General features: G+C 28.6%; 1 protein-coding gene across 1 annotated transcript in view; it reads right to left on the bottom strand.

Annotated features, from left to right (window-relative positions):
• The window catches only part of LOC117175465 (nuclear factor 1 X-type), a 121,191-nt gene that overhangs the window by 24,869 nt on the left and 75,087 nt on the right, over positions 1-21,235 (bottom strand). The window contains exons 7-8 of the mRNA XM_033365170.1: positions 16,068-16,208; positions 8,772-8,915 (exon numbers count right to left, since the gene is read on the bottom strand). Of these exons, the coding sequence (XP_033221061.1) occupies positions 8,772-8,915; positions 16,068-16,208 (285 nt within the window). The remainder of the gene's footprint in view (positions 1-8,771; positions 8,916-16,067; positions 16,209-21,235) is intronic.

The raw sequence follows: 21,235 nt of genomic DNA, 5'->3' as shown, positions 1-21,235 counted from the left end.
ACCAGTCACAAAGTACCTTTTGGTCGAGATAGCGAGCTTCTCTCTACGCTCAGGCTCAGACTGAAACAGAGATTGCGCGCAATTCGCGATTAGTGATTCTCAGTCATCGAAATTATCTGATTCTTACTGGCTTGAAGCCACTTTTTTCATCTTTTCCTCATCACTTTCTTCAAGATTTTCTTCGCTCCTTTGATTTTTATTTATTATTCGAATTTTGCAACCATGATGTGTATCCGAACATATCCGACGGTTTTTCCAGAGGCTAATGTCAAGTTTAGAAATTCTAGAAGATTTCTATCGAGAGGAAAGAGAATTTCAAACTGGCCATTTTCTTCACAATTTTGAATAAAGTGGAAACGTTGTTTTATATTTATGGTTTTTTTCCTCACTAGTTGTGTTCAGTGGTAAAAATATTCTCTACACTCTTAAATGTCATTCAGCGGACACATAACAGAAAAAAATGCCATTGAAAAAATTTACTACAATCTGATGTATTTTAACATTTTGAGAAAAAATGTTACTTTTGATAGTTTAAAAAGTACATTTCTTTTAAGAATTTATTTATTTGTGCATTTGGGAATATATAAATTGGATTATACGTTATTATTATTATTTGTTCAATTTCTACAAAACCGCCCAATATAATGCAAACTCCGATTAAACAAAACAACAATGTCTTAGTTGATGATAAAGATAAAATTAGAAGATTTTAATGGCTTAAGTATTGACAATTATTTGGCACTTGAAATAGCAAATAGAAAATATAGCACTTTTATTTTAGATAACTATACCCATTCTTCATCATGTACGTAGCTTCACGTTAATTAAGTTCCATTAAAGTTTATTTTCAACTGGGGGCCGTTCAAAAACTACGTCATGATATTTTCAACATTTCAACCCCTCCCCCTCCCCCCCCTATTAGTTTCTTCGCCTTCACAAATCATCACACAAATTCGATTTCATTTTCTAAACATCTAAAATAAAACACAAAACATACCAGCATAATATTTTAAAAGACTTCACAACTGAGAATGCTCTCAGAAGAGGAGAAATAGGGTCAAAATATATTTCATTTTAAATAAAATTTTCGAATCTTAAATCCAAAGAATTGATTTCTACTATAAAATATAAAGTTGCAATCCAAAATGGCGAATTTTTGACACAATAACTGAATTTTCAAAAAAGAAAGATGACTTTTAAACAAAATAGTTGAATTTATAACCAAAAAGTTAAATTTTTGACATGCAAAGATAAATTTTGAACCAAATTGTTGCATTTTCAAAAAAAAAATTATTAACCATGCATTTAAACCCAAATAGATAAACTATCAAGCAAGGTGAACCAAAAAAGCTAAACTTTCAACTACAAAATATAAATTGTTAACAAAAAGTTAATTATCAACGATTTCAACAATGAAAAAATGATTTTCAGTAAGATAATTCAACTTTTAACCAAGTAGTTGAATGGTCAATCAAGAAAAATATTTTTTCATAAAAAAATGTACAAGAAAACACAAACCATCTAATTAAAAAAAAAAGATTAAACTTCAACCAAAAACAGTTACATTTTCGATCAAGTGGAGTTTTCAAATCAAAAAGAAGAATTTTTTAGAATACAGTTGAATTTTCAGTCCAAAAGTATGATTTTTTATCCAATACAACGAACTCAATTGTCTAAAATCAGTTGAGTTGTTAAGCTATTAAGACGAAAATTCTACAAAAAAGTCAAATTAACAACCTAAAAATACACATTTTTAACAAGAAACGTTTATTTTCAAACAAATAATTGAATTTTAAACTAAAAACTATCAATTTTTAATACAAAAAATAAATATTTATATTGGCAATTTAAAACATTGAATTTCAGTAAAGTAGTTGATCTTTCTACTTAGTAGTTGAATTTTCAATCAAGAAGATTTATTATCTACAAAAAAAAATGTACAACAAAATACATCAATTGTACATTCAATTGTTGAATTTTTAACTAAAAGCCATCATGTTTAAACTAAGAATGATTGATTTCAAACAAAAAAATCTACAACTTAATAATTGAATTTTTAACCAATAGAAGTAATTCCTGAACTAAAAATATAACATCAGATTTTTTAATAAAAAGAAGTAACTGTCAACTATAAGTAGTAATATTTTCTTATCGGGTTCAAATTCATTCACTTCGCATACAAGCGAAAAAGTGAGACACAGGGAAGGTCTCATTAATATAGGGGAGGAAGAGGAATTCTTTCAAAATTATGTCTAACCCTTCGTCGGAAATCGTCACAAAGAATGTTACCCTAACCCTCTGGTTTGGTGACTTAGTTTTTGAACGGCTTCTTAATTAATCTCCCGAGGAATCTGGTACCAGGATCTTGGATGATTATCTTTAATTAAAGAAGAAATATCTTCCTTACACTTGAGATTATTGTCAACCTATTTTATAACTAAAAGGTGAGTGGGAATAATTCAATAAATTTGGGAGAATTTGTTCGATAAATAATAAAACAAATAAAAATAGAACTATCATAATAAGCATGAAAAGACAGCTCATTGCGATCTAGTCGGATCAAGAACTATGGTTCTAAAGGTCGCACTTAATTTGACACTCGAGGATTCGTCGATCATTCGATCATTCCTAATACTGGATGGATCGATCGGTCGATCACTGAGTGCAAATATTTACTTACTTACATGATGCCTGGGTGAGCTCAGAATGGGTCTATCGCACACTGGACATTAGACAACAATGTTCGACGGACAATGACGACAGGTTAGTCGATCAGTCAGTCAGTCATCGATCATTCAATCAATCAACGAATCAAGAACGGCATATGCAACGAGAAAGGACATTTTCGCCAGCGGCACTTGTATTATGTTATTCACAGATTAATTATTAGAAATTAATTGTGAGGAATTCATTTCAGTGAAATCCAGACTAGGGTGGCCCTAATTTTTCAAAATTATATTTTTTGGGTTCTGATTGGATTCCCTTTGATTTAACATGGAAAAAGGAAACTTCTTTTTAATATGTGATTTAAGGGCATATTATGACACTAACGTAACTTGTAATTCCAGGATGGCTGTTTTAATAGAAGAAAAAAATTCCCGGCCATTTCCCGATTTTTTCTCAGTTCGAATCAATTTTTCATGGTCATAACATTTTTTTAACGCAATCTTAAAACTAAACATTTTTTTATTTATAGCAATAAAAATTTTAATGAAAATTAGAAAACTCCAAGTGAAACTCTTTTGAATTTCAATCTTTTTAAATTACAGCTTAAAAAAGGTTTTTTGCCTTCGGATGTTGTATTAAAACGCCTAATAGTTTACAGGTGTAAAATTAAAACTTTAACAACTTATTAATTAAAAAATTTTTAATTAAATTGAGTGAAACTGCAAAATTGAAATCTGTTAACTTTTATAGATTGTATCGTTAAAAGATTTCTGGTTAAATGTTATAAATCTATGGTAACATTTTCATTGCTCAAAATTGTAGAATGAATACCATTTTTTTTAACTAAACACTTTTTAAATAAAAAGTGAAACCATTTTAATTTAAAGTCACTACAAATTTATAATTATATCATTGATATTCGAAATATACTTTTAAATGATTCGAATTTTGAGTAAATGTTATTTCAAATCTTGAACATTCTGCAAAATAGGTAGTGACTACAAATATCGAAATTTAATTACAAACAGCCGATTTTTTCGGTAAAAATAGCTATTTGTAATTCAATTTTTATACAAATAACCATATTTTTCGGCACGTGTAGACAATTCTTTTTAGACATAGAACATTCAAAGATTTCTGTGTTAAACTGTTTAGTTTAGAAGATCTGATTTATAATTTATTTTTTTTATTTATTTATATAATTATAATTTATAATAAATAAATAATAAATAAATAAATAATTTATAATTTATTTTTTATTTTTATTCTCAAAGAGAATTCTTTATCTTGATTAAAAAATTTTCAGTTAAATCGCTTAAAAATATAATATATAAGAATGAAACTGTATTTGAACTATATTTAAACAGGATCCGATTGTTTAACTTTAAACAGGTTCAGAATTGTATTTAAAAATGAATTAGTATTTGGGTTTTAATACTCCAACTAATATGTCAATTTTAAAAATCGTTAATTAATTAATATTTATTTTCTGGATCATCTTTAATGATCTCACCAATTACTTGTTGCAAAAATAATCGTAAATTAATTGTAATTTCCAATAGTATTTTAAATAATTTTTATTCTTTTTTTGCTTTCTTTATTCTTTTGTATCTTCTATTTTGTTAAAAACTCATATTTTCTTGATAAGATCCACCCTTTTTTAAATAAAAATAACTTCTTTTTATTAAAAAATAAAATACTGGGTTGAAAGTTGAATTACTTTGTGAAAACTTAGTTTTTTAGTTAAAAACTAATCTTTTTTGGTGGAAAATTATTTCTTTTTTTTAACCAAAAGCAACTTGAATAAAAAAAACTACATAAGAATATTCAAATATGTTGAAAACTTGCTAATAAAATACGATTTTCCTGTTTTTCTTAAATAAGTTATGTATGTGTAAACACAAAAGTACTGTTCAATCAGTTTAGAAATGATTGAAACAAATAATAACATTGTTTACATTCTTTCTAAGTTTCAGAGAATCTATAATATCTACAAATTGTGCAATTTCTACAAAAAAAATAACTGTTTAAAAAAGAAAGTGTCTCATCGTCCCGAAATTCTGCATGGCTAGTCCCATATTTTTCATAAGTTCGGCTAGTCGTCGAGAATTTTCGGGGCGACTAGTTCAGCCCCTTTTCCAAATCTCCCAATTTGTTGGGACGACTAGACATAGCCTTTAAAAAGCTGAAATTAATTAAACATTAAAGCATTATTTTAAAAATTAGTAAAAAACCAAACTTATCGGGTCATAATTCTAAGAGGGTTTTATAAAAATAAGAGGGGTTTTCAATTCTATGATATTAAAGATTATGGCCGGTACTTATTCAGTGAACTATTCTGAACAGGATCACCTATAATAAATTAGTACGATATTTTCGCCTTTAAATCAAAAATTAAGAATTTTCTTTTTTCCCATGTTACAACAATGGGAAACTTTATAATCTTTAGAACACAAGTTTATGTTCACCGATTTGTCTCAAATTTAGAGATTATTTTCGTTGTCATGTGAAAACAGCTAGGGGGCAAGAATAAAAAGATTTTTTAAATTTATAATATAAATAAGATCCACCCTAATCTACAGTCTCTAAATCTGAATTAGTTCAAAGTGACTGACTAAGAAACAAAGAGTCGGTAACTGATTTAATGAGCTGTTATGTAACTAATTGCGACTCAAATTTCACTAATTCATTAGGTCAATAAAATGTAGGGTGGTATTTGACTAAAAAATTAGTTGAATTATTTTCACTAATTTTTCGGTGCATTCACAGAAAAAAACTCGATGTAAGGAACTTTGCAGGTAATTGGTGAAAACAGGTAATGTGCAGCTGGGTAATTGACAAAGGGATAAGCTCGCTGTGTCGAATCAAAGATATTCCGCTGGATCCCGGTAGAGAGCAGCACTTTACTGCGTAAGTAACGTGGTGTTCACCGAGTACGTCTTGATATAGCCTTCCAGGAACTTTGTTATTTTATTAAAAATAGTAGTAAAATTTCATTTCTTCACGATCAGAAAAAGCACGACACACAGAACAGGTTGAACAATACAAAACGCCAAAAAAGTGAATTTTTAAAATTTGACCATTCATTAGTCTTCTCCCTTACCACCATGACGCGACAGTCGAAGCAGTCGCGGTGTGAATTAGTACCACTGGTCCAGCGGAAAACCTTTGGTTCATTACGGTAAGTTTATCCCTCCATCACTTACTCCACTGGACGTTACCCCGTTTCACTCATGACTTGCAACGTGTGGAACACCAAGTTTTTTTCTGCGTTTCACTGCTGATAATTACTTCAAATTTACACAACAATTAGTTTATTTTCTCTAATTGGTAAAGCAATTAACGTTGGCTGTTATTTGACTGATTTAGATTTAGAAAGCAGCCAGGATGCATTACTCGAGCAAGCCGTTTTGACGAAATTTCGATGTTAGATGTGTTTGTTAATTAACTCGCTTGATTAATAAAATGACAGGATCGCTTGGCGCAAAGCTAAACAGAGCCAAGTTCGGTCACAACGGGCCAAGGTATATACGGATAGGACGTTTCGCAGCTAAGTATAAGTTGACCTGGTTGATCTGGTTCGCTCTGTTCCGCACTTAAGATTAGTGCAAGGCGAAGTACAGAGTGATTTGTATGCAACGGATCTTTACGCCATGACGCGTGGAATTTTAAAATGTCGAAAGGCACTTCTCTTAGGGCTACGTAAACCAGCCTTTCTGATTGGATGCGATATCAACATTTTTTAGGAAGCTTTTTTAAAATTTTAAATTCGATTTTTGTTTATGGCATCACTCGAAATTTTGACTTGTAAATTTAAATAATTATTATTCAATTGTATATATATTTTTTAAATTCAATTGCTGCCACTGAAATATTAAAGAACCAAAAGTTTTAAATCTGCTACAACAACAAAAAACTTTAAGGAAATTTACTATAATCAGTCCAATTCAAAATTAAGAAATTTTCAAAAATTATTTACGAAATTGAGAAATACATACAGATTTTTGAGTGTAATTACTTTTGTAAATGATTTACCTGTCATTGCAGCTAGACACACAAATGTAAATAACTTCTGTTGAATAAACAATTTTAAATAAAGAAATTTTTTCTAAAGTAAGCTCAGGCTTATCTTTTAAAACTTCTTGAAAATATAGCAGCGGGTTGCATTAAGTGCCCGTTCTTATAATTATTGCTCATCGAGCAAGGCAGTTAAACAATGTAAAAAAATCTAATAAATTATTGTAAAGTAAATATTAAACAGGAAAATTGACAAATTTGCAAAATGCAATATTGTGGCCGATCAAATAGTTCAAAAATAGCCTGTTTTGTTAGTTTTCAAATAAATATTTTCAAATTTTTCTATAATAAGAAGTGTGGCTTGAGAAAGCACTCGATGATCCTTGATCTCCAAAATTTTGAAAAAATATCCAAGATGACGGCTAACTACAAATTCTTGGTATATTTAATTGTCGGCCATCTTGGTTTTAAAAAAATAATTTTTCTGTCCACTATTTACTTTGTAATAGTTTATTACATCTTCTTACAATGTTTGAATCTTCTAAATCAATAACTACAGAGCATGTTATTTTCAACTCTAATTTTTAGGTCTGCAAAATTTCCCCCATGTTAATCTTATAGGAAACTTCGAGTGTCTGAGGCGATGGTTAAAAATTAACTGGTATGTATAAAATTTAGAGTAAATTCTATTTTTGAGCATTCGCAAAAGATTCGCGAATAGGAGCAAACAATTACCAAAAAATAAAAATAAGGAAAACGCCACTGCAGATGTAATTTCTATTATCAGTCTAGAGTTTTCCCCTTAAAATCTCGTGTTTTCACAATAAAAAAGTCTTATTGGCCAACAAATACTTCTTTAAAGAATTTAGACAAAAATTATAAAAATACTTCCCTAAGAAATAACTATTTATTAAGAACAAGAATTATAGCCTTTATAAGTAACGCAGGCCTTTATACACATTTAGTTTGTCCTTTCAGTTCATTATTTTTTTATGTGTTCACGTTTTCTTCCACATGTTGTCAATAAAGATTTTTGCTTGTTAATATTTTTGTTTAATTATGAGAAATTTACAGAAAATATGTCTAACTGGCACTTGTTGATATAACATCCTAATAGGCATAAAAGTGAATTAAAAAATAAAAGATGACTTAATCCAATAAAAAATTGACTTTCAGCGATGGTCTTTTGTTAACATATTTCAATTACTAGCATTAGGAAAGTTGAATTTGACATGTTTCTTCCTATCTTTTTCAACAATTAAAACTAATAAATTTTAACAGAAAATGACAATAGAACAATGTTAAATAAATTTCTTTATTGTGCTTCCAAATCTTTTCATTTATCGCTGCAAAATTGCAATGAATAAATCTTTATTGTCAACTTTTTGCGCATGATCCAGTCATTTTTTATCCTACGAATCCATTCTCACAGTGTTTTTCGATTTAAATTATCTCTAAATCACTGCTGCACATCAAAATTGTGTTGCCCTTAATATTTGTTGCACATGATTCATTTTTAAGATTTCTTAATTGTATCATTTGAAATCCAGTGTGCTTTCAAAAAACTGAAACTTATCCTAATATTCAATGTTAACTTCAACTTTTAAATAATTTCCAACAAATAGTCTTTGGTTAATCACATCTACATAAAATAAACCCATAGACATATTTGTATAAAAAAATCAACAAGTCTTTGTACACTTAAATACAGGTTTAAAAACTGTGATTGAGCTTGATAAAGTCTTTTAATCAGCAAAGCAAATTTTTATTCTCTGTATATTAATCTATTGACGTAATTCTAAAGGAAAAAACGATTTTTCATATCGGGAAACCGAAATGTTTATTATTTACGTATATCATCTATATTTTTAACAATTAGAATAATAATATAGAAACCTAATTTAAAAATAAGACTATATATCACATTACAGTTGCATGGATGTAATCCACAATCTGCTTTACCTCACGTTTCGTCTCATATCTTTTCACGAGGTAGTAATTAAAATCAATAAATAATATTTGGTTATGATTATCTTTACGTCGTCCTTAAATTTATCTTAAATCACGATGTCGTTGCAATAACATACCCGTTTGGGAATGAGGAGAATCCATTCCACGATGGCCATCTTCGGGCCTCAGAACTGGAGGAAAGGTATTAGCACTCGAAACCGAAACCGTCGGGGGCTTTTCAGTCTTATCGTTTCGTATGAGCTGGTGCACCGGCGGTGGACCTAATGTTGAACAAAAATTCATCAAAATCAGTGATCAAAGTTGCATTCTAAAAAAAAATTACTTGTAATATTTGAAAATAGTTATATTGTTATTATATGTAAAAAAAAATTTTTTTGTTCAAAAATAAAAAATTTAAATGCCTAGAACTATTAAAAATTTTAGAGTTTCATATTAGCATAATTTAATGTTTATCTTTTTCTAAGTTAAAAATTGAAGAAAGGATTTAGTAGTCAATGGATTTAAAGAATCATTCAGAAAAAAAATCCGAATTTATTGAAAATTAATGTATTGAAAAAAACACGCATGGCGACGTTTCGATCTAATGTAAAAACATCGAAAATAATAGTACTTAAACTTCTTTAAAAACATTTTTCTCAGCTATTGCACATATTTTTTAAATTATACAAACGTTATCCTAATTTAAATATTGTTGTTTTATATTTTTCACAAGAGACTTGGGGTCTATATTTGACCAAAACGTCGCAGAGTGGGGAAAAAAAACTTTTCCCTAGCAAAATTAGACTAGAGCTTACAGTTTTAATACGATTTCAGCATTTGTTTAACATGAAAGCTAATTCAATTTCAAAGAGATTAGTGCCAGATAACTTTTAAATTGTTTCTATGGAGATTTTTTTATGAACGATCTCATTCTTTTCAACTACTCATACTTATGGCATTGCATTATATCAGTGAAAACACTCCTTAAAATTAATATTCAAAAGGTTACAATATTTTAAAAGAATTATTTTAATGAAGTAATAAGTGAAAGTGCTATTTTTAATACCCTATGAAAATTGACAATTGTTTAAATAAATTTTGGTAAGTAATTAGAGATTTTCGTCAATTTTCAACCAGCAGATTTCATTTTTTCAACAAAATAAATTCTAAATAACTTGAAAACATTCTTTGCTTATAATTTATTATCAGGTCACAATAATTTTTTATTTTTCAAACAAATAATGTTTGTTCTTCATTTTCATTGATTTCTTTTTAAAAATACAGATTTTCCTCGATTTTTAACAAGCAGATTTCGTTTTTTTATCCGAATCAATTTTAAATCAATGAAACCTGCATTTAATGTCAATTTTCAGACTGAGCGTGACTCTCACGCTCATTAATTTGTTAATATAAAAAAAATTTGTTTTTATACCGCAGCCTGCTGGCTATTATTTATGAGGGGTGTCTTCACTGATATCATGATGTTTTACATAAATGTAGATACTTCTAATGAAATGGGATCGTTCATATAAAAAAAATTTGAAGGTCGACTTTTTTGTTAAAGACAACATAAAAGATCGGCTTCCACAAATCTCTTTGAAATTTTCAAAAATTTTATTGAAATTAAAAAATTTTTATTTTTTCAAAGCATTTATTTCAAATAAATGCTGAATTCTTTTTTTATGATTATTAAAAGCCATTTATTTCTTAGCTTTGAATCAGTAAAAGGTCGAAACTGGACAAATTAATTAATATTGGAAGAAAATCAAATATAAACAGAAGGAACTGAATGATTTAATAAACATGTTTTTTTCTCAATTCAGAAAAGCAATTTCAGTATTTGAAGCCAATTTGAAAAGAGGAAAAGATTTTTGTTAAAAAAAAGAAAAAAATAGCAAGGATTTTTTGTTTTTCGTTTGCAATCCAGCCAAATTCAGTGTATTGTAATGCCCGGTATAGAAACTGTGCTGTTCTATTTCGAGTCCGACCTTATACCCTCGTACTATATTTCGTCTTAGTAATTCATTTGGAGAATTTCCGTGGATGATTTCGATGCAGATATGCATTCTGTTAGTGATATGAAACTCTACCACAAAAATTTAGGTAATTTCCTCATAGAAAATTCCATTTCTCCCTCTTTTACTTAAAACTTTAGCACTTTGGTGGAAGGTTATCGTTTGATCGATGAAGAAGAAAGGGATGAGAAGGGAGAATGGCGAAAGTTGAAATGAGTGAAAGAAAGTCGGAGATATTAAAGCGCAGTCCAGATAGAGAATCTCTCGAAAATGGGAAAAAATGAGAAAAAACTTCTTCCAAACGTACAATAAACTCTTCCCTTTTTTTTTAGAAAAAATGAAGAAATCGAATCTTTAATTAAGATTATACAGATAAGAATTACAATTAGAATTCTATTCATATTTAAAAATTGATACAATTGAATATAAATTGATAATATAGAAAAAGATACTAATATTTATTTTTGTAAAATAACAGAAGGTATTATCTTATAATTTAAATTAATTAAGTAAATTAAAATCTGAATTTTATTTGTTTATGAAATTAATTTTGAAAAATGGGTTATCATTCAGGTCCTTATGGCGTAAAATTTTCACATTTTTCAACAGGTATATTGTAAATATTTGTAACTAATTACAACGGATCTTTAAGATATTAATTTACGCAAATAAATGCCTAATCAAAATTTCTCACCTGAGGAAACTATTATCATATAGATTCTACTTAATGATGTTCAAGTGCAGTCCATTTCAAAACTGAGTCTTTTTTAAACGATTTATAAAATCGAGAAAAATATGCCGATTGTGAATTGTTACTAATTTTGAAATTTCAATCTTCAAAGATACATTTGCAAAAAAACAGTTAATGTTAATATCTTTATTTAAAAATACTTCATTTATGTTTTTGCACTTTCGGTTTAGATAAAAGTTGCAATTGTCATTCCCAGCTAGTTTTTAAAGTCTAATTTTATTCCTTGAAAGATTCTTTACACCTATATTTGATTGGTACTTATTGTCAAAATTTCACTTGGGAATCATACAATTATTATTTTTGTAAAAATACTTTCTCGCAAATAATTTTAAATTTATTGAAATAACTTAAGCAAAGTTGTAAAAATCTCTCAAGGAATAAATCCCTAAATTGATCATTAGGATTGAACAAGAATTGCATAATTTTTTAATACAGATTCTAAAGAGAAAATTACGCGTATTTTAGAACAGATCTGTTCCGGCCTAAATGGTACATTTAGCTAAATTTATTTCAGTGTTATGTTTTAGATTACATTATACGTAAAAGCTGCAATTTGTAATTACTTTGGAAGATTAATATCTGATTTTATTCTGCGAATTATTCTGTAAAACTCTAATTAATTGGTTTTTTGAACGTGTTTTTTATATAATTCATACAGTCATTATTTCTGTAAATAAATGTTTTCTAAAATAATTTCAATATTATTGTAAAATCATTGATATAATTGCTATGAATTTTAAACGAGAAATCTGAGCTTCCTTTTTAAAAACTGCTTAATTTGACATGTTTATTTTAGAAAATTGATATACATTTCAGTGTTTTAGCTTTAATTTTAGGCAACCGATACAATGTCGATATTCAATCCTATCGATCAAAACCTAATTTTATTCCATTGAAGATTATATAGAATTACATTTGTTTGAGTTTTATTTGAATTGAAATTATTTATGCAAAGCTTCCTCACAAGTTAATAACCGTATGAATTATGAACAATTTTTTTAATAAAACCTATTCAAAAGCAATTTTTAAGATTCTTTCGAGGATTCAAATTAGCTCTTGATCATTAGAATTGGATAAGAATTGCATCCTATACCTCAAATGAAAGTTAAAACAAACAAATCCCTATAGCATTTGTTAAATAAATAAATTCAACTTAAACCATTTTTTTTAATAGCGCTCATATTTTTCATTTAGTGTTCGTAGCAATTAACACTGAGTTATTTCAATCGACTTTATCAATCACATTAAAGGTTAGATGAATTTTTAAGCTGACTATGCTTGAGGGCAGGTTGAAAATGTCAAACCTTTGAAAATCAAAAATGGCTAGTGATAAAAAGTTGCTACGCTTTATTAACAATAAAAATCTCTGATGACTTTTTGAAATCAAAGATGATCAAACGCTGTCTCAAAAAGGTGCAAATTTTTTAATTTTTAAAATTTTGTAAAATTGCGAAAAATGAAAACAATTATAGTATTTATGTGTTGCCAGTTTTTCTTATTAAATGTTAATAAAACATTAAAATAAAAAAGCTACTTTCTTCAAATTAAAATTATTTTTAACTGAACAATAGTGACATTTTTTAATATTCAATTAATTTGTATTGAAACTTTTTTACTTTTATGTATGATATATGACTTCTACTGCAATAAAAAAGTAAACCATAATTTGTTTACATTTCAAAAAAAAGTTCTTAGGAACACATTTTTTTTATATCTGAGGAAATAATAGATTATAAATTTATCATAAGTTATATTTTTAATTAAAATGTATCATTATTATTTGATAGCAAAAACTATACATACAAAATATTATAATTGTCGTACTATAAGGGAAATTTTTTTTAATTCTTAAAATTCAAAACTCTTGACTTCATTTCGACACAGTAGCACCATTTTTGATATCAAAAAGTCATTGGAGATTTTTATTTGCAATACAACGTAGCAAAATTTTAGCTTTAGTCCTATTGAACTTTCAAAAACTTTGTATTTTCGGAAATAAATGAGAATTGCAGCTTTTTTTAGAGTGAAAGTGATAATATACAATTCAAATAACTATTTCCGAGAAAAAAAAATTAACCTAAATTATTTCTTTCTCAACTAAGCTTCAGTAACTCTTACAAAATTAACTCCAAACAACAATCAGTATGCTTTTCTCGATTCTATTAATCGCTGAAAAAATTAATCAACTTTGAAGTGTGCGTTGTGAATAGATAGCTGGCGTTCCAAAAATCATGTTTCTGGGAAAAAATTATCTATGATTTTAAGAACTAAAATAATATAATTAATAAAATAATTCATTTTCAAATTCAATTATTTCGATAAAAACAGTTTCCCATACAATTTTTTTAAACGATTTTAGCAATAAAAACACTTACTTTCAAAATTGGGAACAGTAAAATTGTAAATTGTAAAATGCTAAATTCCAGACAATAAAAATTTATCGAATTTAAACGGTTATAAAAATTGTTTTCTTAATAAATCATATTTTTTCATTAAGCATACAATAATTACATATTACGATTAAATGACATTTCTGTTGGATGATCAGAGTATTTCTTTTGAATTATTATTTTATTTTGAAATAACAATTCAAAAATATATATATTTCTCAATGCAAAATGAACAGTGCAAGAACAAGATTTTTATTAGAAGAGCAGTGACTTTTAAAAGCCACTATGCAAATTTTCCAAAAAAAATTAATTATTGTTATTTTAAATTTAAAACACTAATTCTAAAAATACATTCAACATTTAAAACAATCCTCTCATCAAAATATTTCATTATTATATTTTTAATAAATGAATAATATTGATTGAAATACAATTTTTATAATTTTTCAATTCGGGAATTTCCTATTATCGGATATTTTATTTCACTATTTGTTATATAAATTAATGACTAATTATTTTGGAATTTTTAAATTCGGGATTTTCACATTTCGGTAATTTTATATTATATGAAATTTTACAGTATCGTGAATTTTGTTTTTCCGGATTTTTCAGTCATGCCCTAGAAAGCACTTTTGATTTATGTATCACTTGGCCCTATCAAATCGCAAAAAGAACAGGCGCAAAAAAGTAATCAATGAACAAACAAAAAAATTACCAAACATGGATTTTGACCCACTTCTAAATCGAACTGGACCATAATCTTTTACAGAGACATGAATTAGGAAAAAGCAATTAGTTTAAGCCAATCAAATTCATTTCCCGAATTTGGAACTTATGCTCTTCTTATCTTTTTATTTTTTGCATATATCTGATTTTTGACAAGACCACTATTAGTTCATTCAAATTACACGAGAAAAGTCCAAGTGCTGGACCTCTAAGATAACAGAAATTTTGTGCTTAAAAATTTCAAATACATGTACAATTGAAGCTAAGAAGCCTTTGACCAAAATCAGGTAGAATCGCTCTTGTTATTAACAGATAACTAAAATCGTAAATGTTCGTTTACGAATTCGTGGGTATTGTTCGCTTTACGTTAAGTATAGAGTAAATATGTGTGCGAGATGATTTCAGAAGATAAACATAGCTTTTAAATGAGCCCTCGTCGAAGTTCTACAATCAATAGTTCATGAAATATGAATTTGTTCATTAAATGTACATCTTCGCTGAGTAAGCGGCGTATGTAATGAATTTTCATTGTTAAAAGAAAATATCCAAAATAAGTAGGATGGGGGGAGGGAGAAGGGAGTAGATATTTTTGATTGAACAATAATATTTTTTTAAGTTATGCTTTCAGTGAGTTCTTATTTTTTGAATTTCTTGAGAATAGTGCTTTTTCAAGGAAAAATTTTGTTTACTACAATTTTTAGCGAAGAATTGTTATAAAAAATCATCTTTTTCTCATACTTATATTTATTCAAAAAAATCTGAGAAAACTAGAGAATAACCGAGATCCAACAAGGATTTCGATTAATTTTTCCCCAATAATCATTCACAATATATCATTATTAAAAAAATGCATTAATTTATATAAGCAAAATGAAATGCTGAAATATCAAATACACAACGGTATGGAAAAAAATTATGTGTATAACTTTTTGTCGGGTTAAACAAAAACTGAAAACTTAAATTATCTCGACAAAAACTTGTTATCATAGAAGCAACATACTTGAGCAAGTGCTCTAAATGAGATCTCTGTAAGAGTATTACTTTTCAAAATATTATTGTTTAAACAAATAAAAATCCACCTACCCCTCTGCCCTGCTAATGTTATATTTTCAACATAAAAAAATCATTTCATACCCAGCAGACCTTTCACTTTAATCATCTACAAAGATAAAGCGGATATATTTTTTTATAAAAATTAAAATTTATTGCAAACATCACTTACTCAGCGAAGGCGCGCCCTTAATTAACAAATTCATATTTCATAAATTACTAATTGTAGAAAATTCGATAAGGACTCATTCAAAAGATAAGTTTACCCTCTCAAAATAATCTCAAATATATATTTACACTCTCTCTAACCCAAAACGAACAATCCATGCAAACTTGTGAAAAAAATATTTGTAATTTGCAGTTATTTGTTAATAACAAGAGTTACTCGAATTTAATTTCCTCTAGGGTTTCTGATATTCAACAAAATGTCTATTTTGACGTTTTAAGCAGAAAAAGGAAGAAATAGAAGAGTCAAATAGGGATGTAAATTTTGAAACTTACTGAAGCTAGCCGCGGGCTGAGCATGATCCGCGGCGGTAGCTGCGGATGGAGGGGTGTAGCTGCTGCAGTAGTACGGCGGGTGCTCTATTTTGATCGCGTTTATTTGAGGCTGCATGTCGCTGAGGTCATGCAGTATGGACGCTGAAACCAGACACACACACTCTGATACAATATATATATACATATGCATACATATATATATTATGATTACGCACGATTCTCCTTCGAACTCATCTTCGATACCTGCCATCGAGGTCTTTCGTTCTTATTCTTAATTTATTGATATTGATACTGATATATCGTTTAAATCTCTCCCCCTCCATCACTCACTCATACCCTCTCACACCACTCACACACACACTCACTCACTGTCTCTCTATTTCTTAGGCTCTGAGTAAGCGTCACAGTCAAACGCCTTAAGCTTCCGCTATTCCACGTCACTCATCGGTGGAAGCTCGTACTTTATTTTTGAATTTTCTTATTTCTGTCGCGCCAAACTACGCAAGGCTGACCCGCATGAGATAGCGAAATTCGACTTTGACGATCACGACGTTTGCTTGAGTTTATTTGCTTCGAAAATTAACTTTCAAAATCTCCATTTTGTAAATTTTGCTTTGCTGATATTCGATAAATTGACAAACAGCATTCAGCAGCTTATATTTCGTTTATTTGTAAATTAAGCAGATAAAGTATCAATCGTTTCTACAAAACGTCACCTTTGGCACTTAATTCAAGGAAGTCTTTAATTTTATTACGAAAGTTAAGGGCTCTCCATAAAATACGTTACAAATTTTCAGCTACTTTTACCACCCACCCTCCCCTCAAAATGAAAAGAAAACCTAGACCAATTTTTTTCACAAAGCAGAGAAAATAGAGTGATTTTTTAATGAAAATAGTGGATTTTCTGGGAGAAAATGAATTTTCTACACAGAAAGTCAAATTTCCAATGAAAACAAAATTTGTAACCAAGGAGTTCCATAAACAAATAGTTGAAATTTCAAACAAAAGAGACAAATGGTAAACAAAATAGTTGAATTTTTAATCAAATAGTTGAATTGAACAAATTTCATTTTCAATCAAGAAACATGAACTTTTAACCGAGAAAGATGACTTTTTATCATAAAAGATCAATTTTCTAGAAAAAGACGAATTTTTAACCGGTGGAATTAAATGAAAATAAAATTTTTGAACTCTTAACTGAAAAAATGAATTTGCAATCAAGAAGGATGTACCTTAAAACAAATACAGTGAAACTCTTCTATAGCGCCTATTTTAGGGCTGACATTGGGTAGAAACTAACTCATTATAGCCCGCTTCGCTTTTGTTTGTTCACGCCTGAGTGCTCGCCTTAGTGACAACCGCAGATCCCGTGCACCCCGCGCAGCTCCTGTTACACCTACCTGCAGCACGGCGTCAATTCTCGGAAGAACTATAGAAGGGAGGCCTATTGAAGGGCTTCACTGTAGTTGAATTTTCAACAAGAAAAAAGATATTTGTAACATCAAATGAAATAGTCAAATTTTCAGAAAAAGAAATTAATTTTCAACAAGATAAAAAAATTTTTACTACCTGAACTCAACCGAATCTTTATTATTAAACAAATAGTTGAACAATTAGACAAAATGATGAATTTTCTACAAGGTAGATTATATTTCTAACGAAAAAGACGAACTTTCCACAAAAAAGTTAAATTTTCAGCAAAAGAGGTGAACCATCATTAAAAAAATGAGTTAAAAAAAATAATTCAGACTTTTAATCAAGTACTTAAATTTTTAATTAAATTGATGAGCTTTTGACCTATAGCTAGAAGCTTAATGTTGTAGTCAAAAAACAAAAATTATCAACAAAATACATAAACCTCCATGAAAATATACAAGTTTTTCACAAAATTGTTAAATTTCAAATCTGAAAGAATGAATTCCAATTTTTGAATTTTAACACAAAAAACATTTAATTTCAAAAAGGATACGTTTTCGACCAAAAAAATTAATTACCGAGAAAAAACGACTTTGTAAGAAAATAGATGAATTTTTAACTAGAAAACATCAATTTTTCAATTAAAAGTATAAAGTTTCGATTAAAAGTACAATTTTTTAACTAGAAATGGAACGGTTACATGGTCAGTTAAAAAAAATTAATTTACAACGAAGAAAAACGAATTTTCAAAAAATAGCTCAATTTTCAACCAAAGAGATGAATTTTCAACTTAAATGATAAATAATACAAAAAAAAATGAATTTCTGTTACGTAGGCAGTTTTTGGCATGACCCCCTCCCCCTTCAAATTGGTAACATAGTGTATGGACACCTACTCTATAAATCCAACATGGAGTCATCTTTTATGATCAGCTGATTCATAAACTGGTGATACTATACGTAAATCAAACCTATACTTCAAATACGGAAATATTCTAATTTATTATTTAAAAAAGAATTTTATTTTTCTTCTGAATTATTACTCAAACTTGTTATGAATTTTAAAGAGTGCTACAGAATCTTAAATGTCAAAAGTCGGTATACGAACTTTGTTCCTGCATCCCGAATATTTATTTGTCCTCGAAATGTTTATTTGTGTCAGTAAATAGGCAGAGTTAACGTGAGTCATCACGAAACAGGTGCAGTATTAGTGTAGTTTTTCTCGTCTTTTTCACCTCTTTTTCTTCTTTAGCGTCACTTCCGCTTCGCAACCCCCTCCCCCTTTCCTCACCCATCGCTGCCCACTTCGCGGCTGACGAAAATTGCTTTTTCACCCACGTGAGCCGGTCTCGAGGCTCGGAAGTTTCAACATTAAAAACGGAAAATTCTACGCTCGCGACTCTGTGGATAAAAATGAGGGAAAGGGTGTAGCATTGTTAACAAAAAGCAAGTGTGCATAGCCCGATTCTTTATACCACGTTCACGCTCCCAGGAAAGCACTAATCTCAATTTTCACACGTTCCTCTTTCTTTCTCAATGAAACTGCTTTCCCTCATTCTAAATCTGTGGCTCTAAAATGCCAAACAGTAGGGGAAAAATTACTATGCACACGATTTTCGAGAAATAGGAAAAGGTGAAAGCTATGATGTGGTGGAAATGAAAAACGGGTTTCAATATAAATGTATAGCTGAGGATTTTTTCAAGATTTCTTTTGTTCGATATTTACAGACTGTTTTTAAAAATAATTTAAAATAATAGGTATTTTTTTGTATTAACTTTTCGGTTATAAAATTTCTAGAGTCGTTTAACTTTTTTCGTAGTTAGTTTTACTACTGCAAAGTTGAATATTTCTTTGGAGAGAATCAGGAGGTTTGTGAGGAGGCTCTGAGGCCGTGAGCATTGTTCGCTTCTATTAATACACGGGGTTGCATACTAATCTACTGTACGAAGCGGGCTCACACTTGCATTTGTCGAAGCATTTCGAGACACGCTTCTCAATACGCGCTCTCATGCCCTATTATTCCATTTACCGCCGTGATACAAACTAAGCATGTCCGGTAGAAAAAAGAGAAAAAATACATTTTTTAAATAAGAATTAATTATTCCCAGGATATAGCTATTATTATATTTACGTATATTCACAGTCTCATCCCTACAACTTGCCTACTTTCACCTCTTTAGTACCTTATTTTTCACATATTAAATTTTTTCTTTTCTTAAAATCATTTTTAAAATAACAAAAAATTTCCCATATAGATTAAATTATTTTTCAATTTACTAGTCGTGAAAAATTTGAAAGAAAATATTTCACAATAAAAATTTTTTAAAAGAAAGATTCTAATACCATCTTGCATGTAAGTGCTGAGGCGCAGAACCAATTTGAATTCTAAGAATCCGTAGTAGGAGGAATTATTTAAATGCAATTTTTTTAGACAAAAAAACCAATACGTTTATATCTGAATTCAGATTCTAAACCTAATAATTTTTGAAAATATTGGTACCTTTAATCTAAATATTCGAAAAAATGTGTACGCGCAGCAAATTTATTATGTTCCATGCAGCAAAATCTTTAAATACCTTATAAGTGAAGTAACATTAGGGTCAATTAAACAAAAATCATTTTTAAATCAAAACACGCACATTGGAGTGCCCAATATAAAAAAGTTATATTTTTGAAACGTGCGGTGAAAGGTGATTGTTTTTAATGAAAATATATTTCTATATTTTTATAGATTATTAAACAAAACGATTTAGAGCTCGCGGCGAATTTTTGGGCCCAGAAATTATTGTAATTAACTTTTAGAATTATCTTACCCGCAATCACAATAAATATAAATTCTTCCATTTACTGAAATTATTCCAAAGTTATCAAAGAATGTAATCTGAATTTTACAGAAAAAATTATTGTTAACGTTTAAGTGTCTAAATGGCCCCTAAACATTTGTTATATTTTGAAAAAGGGAATTGAATTTTTTTCTGAACATGAAAACTACACGAATTACATTTTTTTTCTAGTTAGGCTTTGAAAATAGTTGAGTTCTACAGATTTTGGATTTCTTAGCGATTTTTCCCATTAATTTTCATTGATTTAATAATATTCAGATGGACTATTTTTGTACCAATAATGAAACTATTTTCCTTTTAAAAAAATGTTTAGAAGTAATTTTGGCACTTTAATTATGCTTAAATCAAATATTTTTCTATGCTAAGGCCAATAATGGAAACGAGCAAGAAATTCTTATGTCAAATTTACCGGTTTTTTTCGATATAGTTAAAGTACTTTGAGTGACAGAAAGAGGTTTAATTAATTGTAATTTAGAGTAAAAAATGTAATTACATCAATTTCTGGGCAAAAAGTCGACGCATCCTTTATATTTTTTTTAAGAAATCTAGAAAAATCGGAAATTAAAAAAATATTTTTTGTTTACCTTCTTAGTCGATACATTTTTTCAAAAGGAAAAATTTTTTATTTTAAATGATTTAGACATTCCTGGTTGGACTTCCGTATATTTTTTCTTTTTATTTTCTCAGAGTCTTGAAAATACATATATGAAATTGTTGTACATATAGAATTATCCGGGTTTACATAACCACCATGCCAAATAATTTAATGAAGGTTTTGTAAGCATTTTTAAGGAAAATAATCATTTTGTCTTACTTGTTTGACATTTTAATCAAAATACTGTATGTCAAATTTTCATCGAAAGCTATGAAACAAGTAAGGTAAAATTATGATATTAAAAAAATGAGTTT

The sequence above is a fragment of the Belonocnema kinseyi genome, chromosome 6, assembly GCF_010883055.1.
Source record: "Belonocnema kinseyi isolate 2016_QV_RU_SX_M_011 chromosome 6, B_treatae_v1, whole genome shotgun sequence".
In the NCBI taxonomy this organism is placed as follows: Eukaryota; Metazoa; Arthropoda; class Insecta; order Hymenoptera; family Cynipidae; genus Belonocnema; species Belonocnema kinseyi.
Note: the sequence above shows the minus strand (reverse complement) of the source record. Positions and strands in the feature narration are given on the sequence as shown.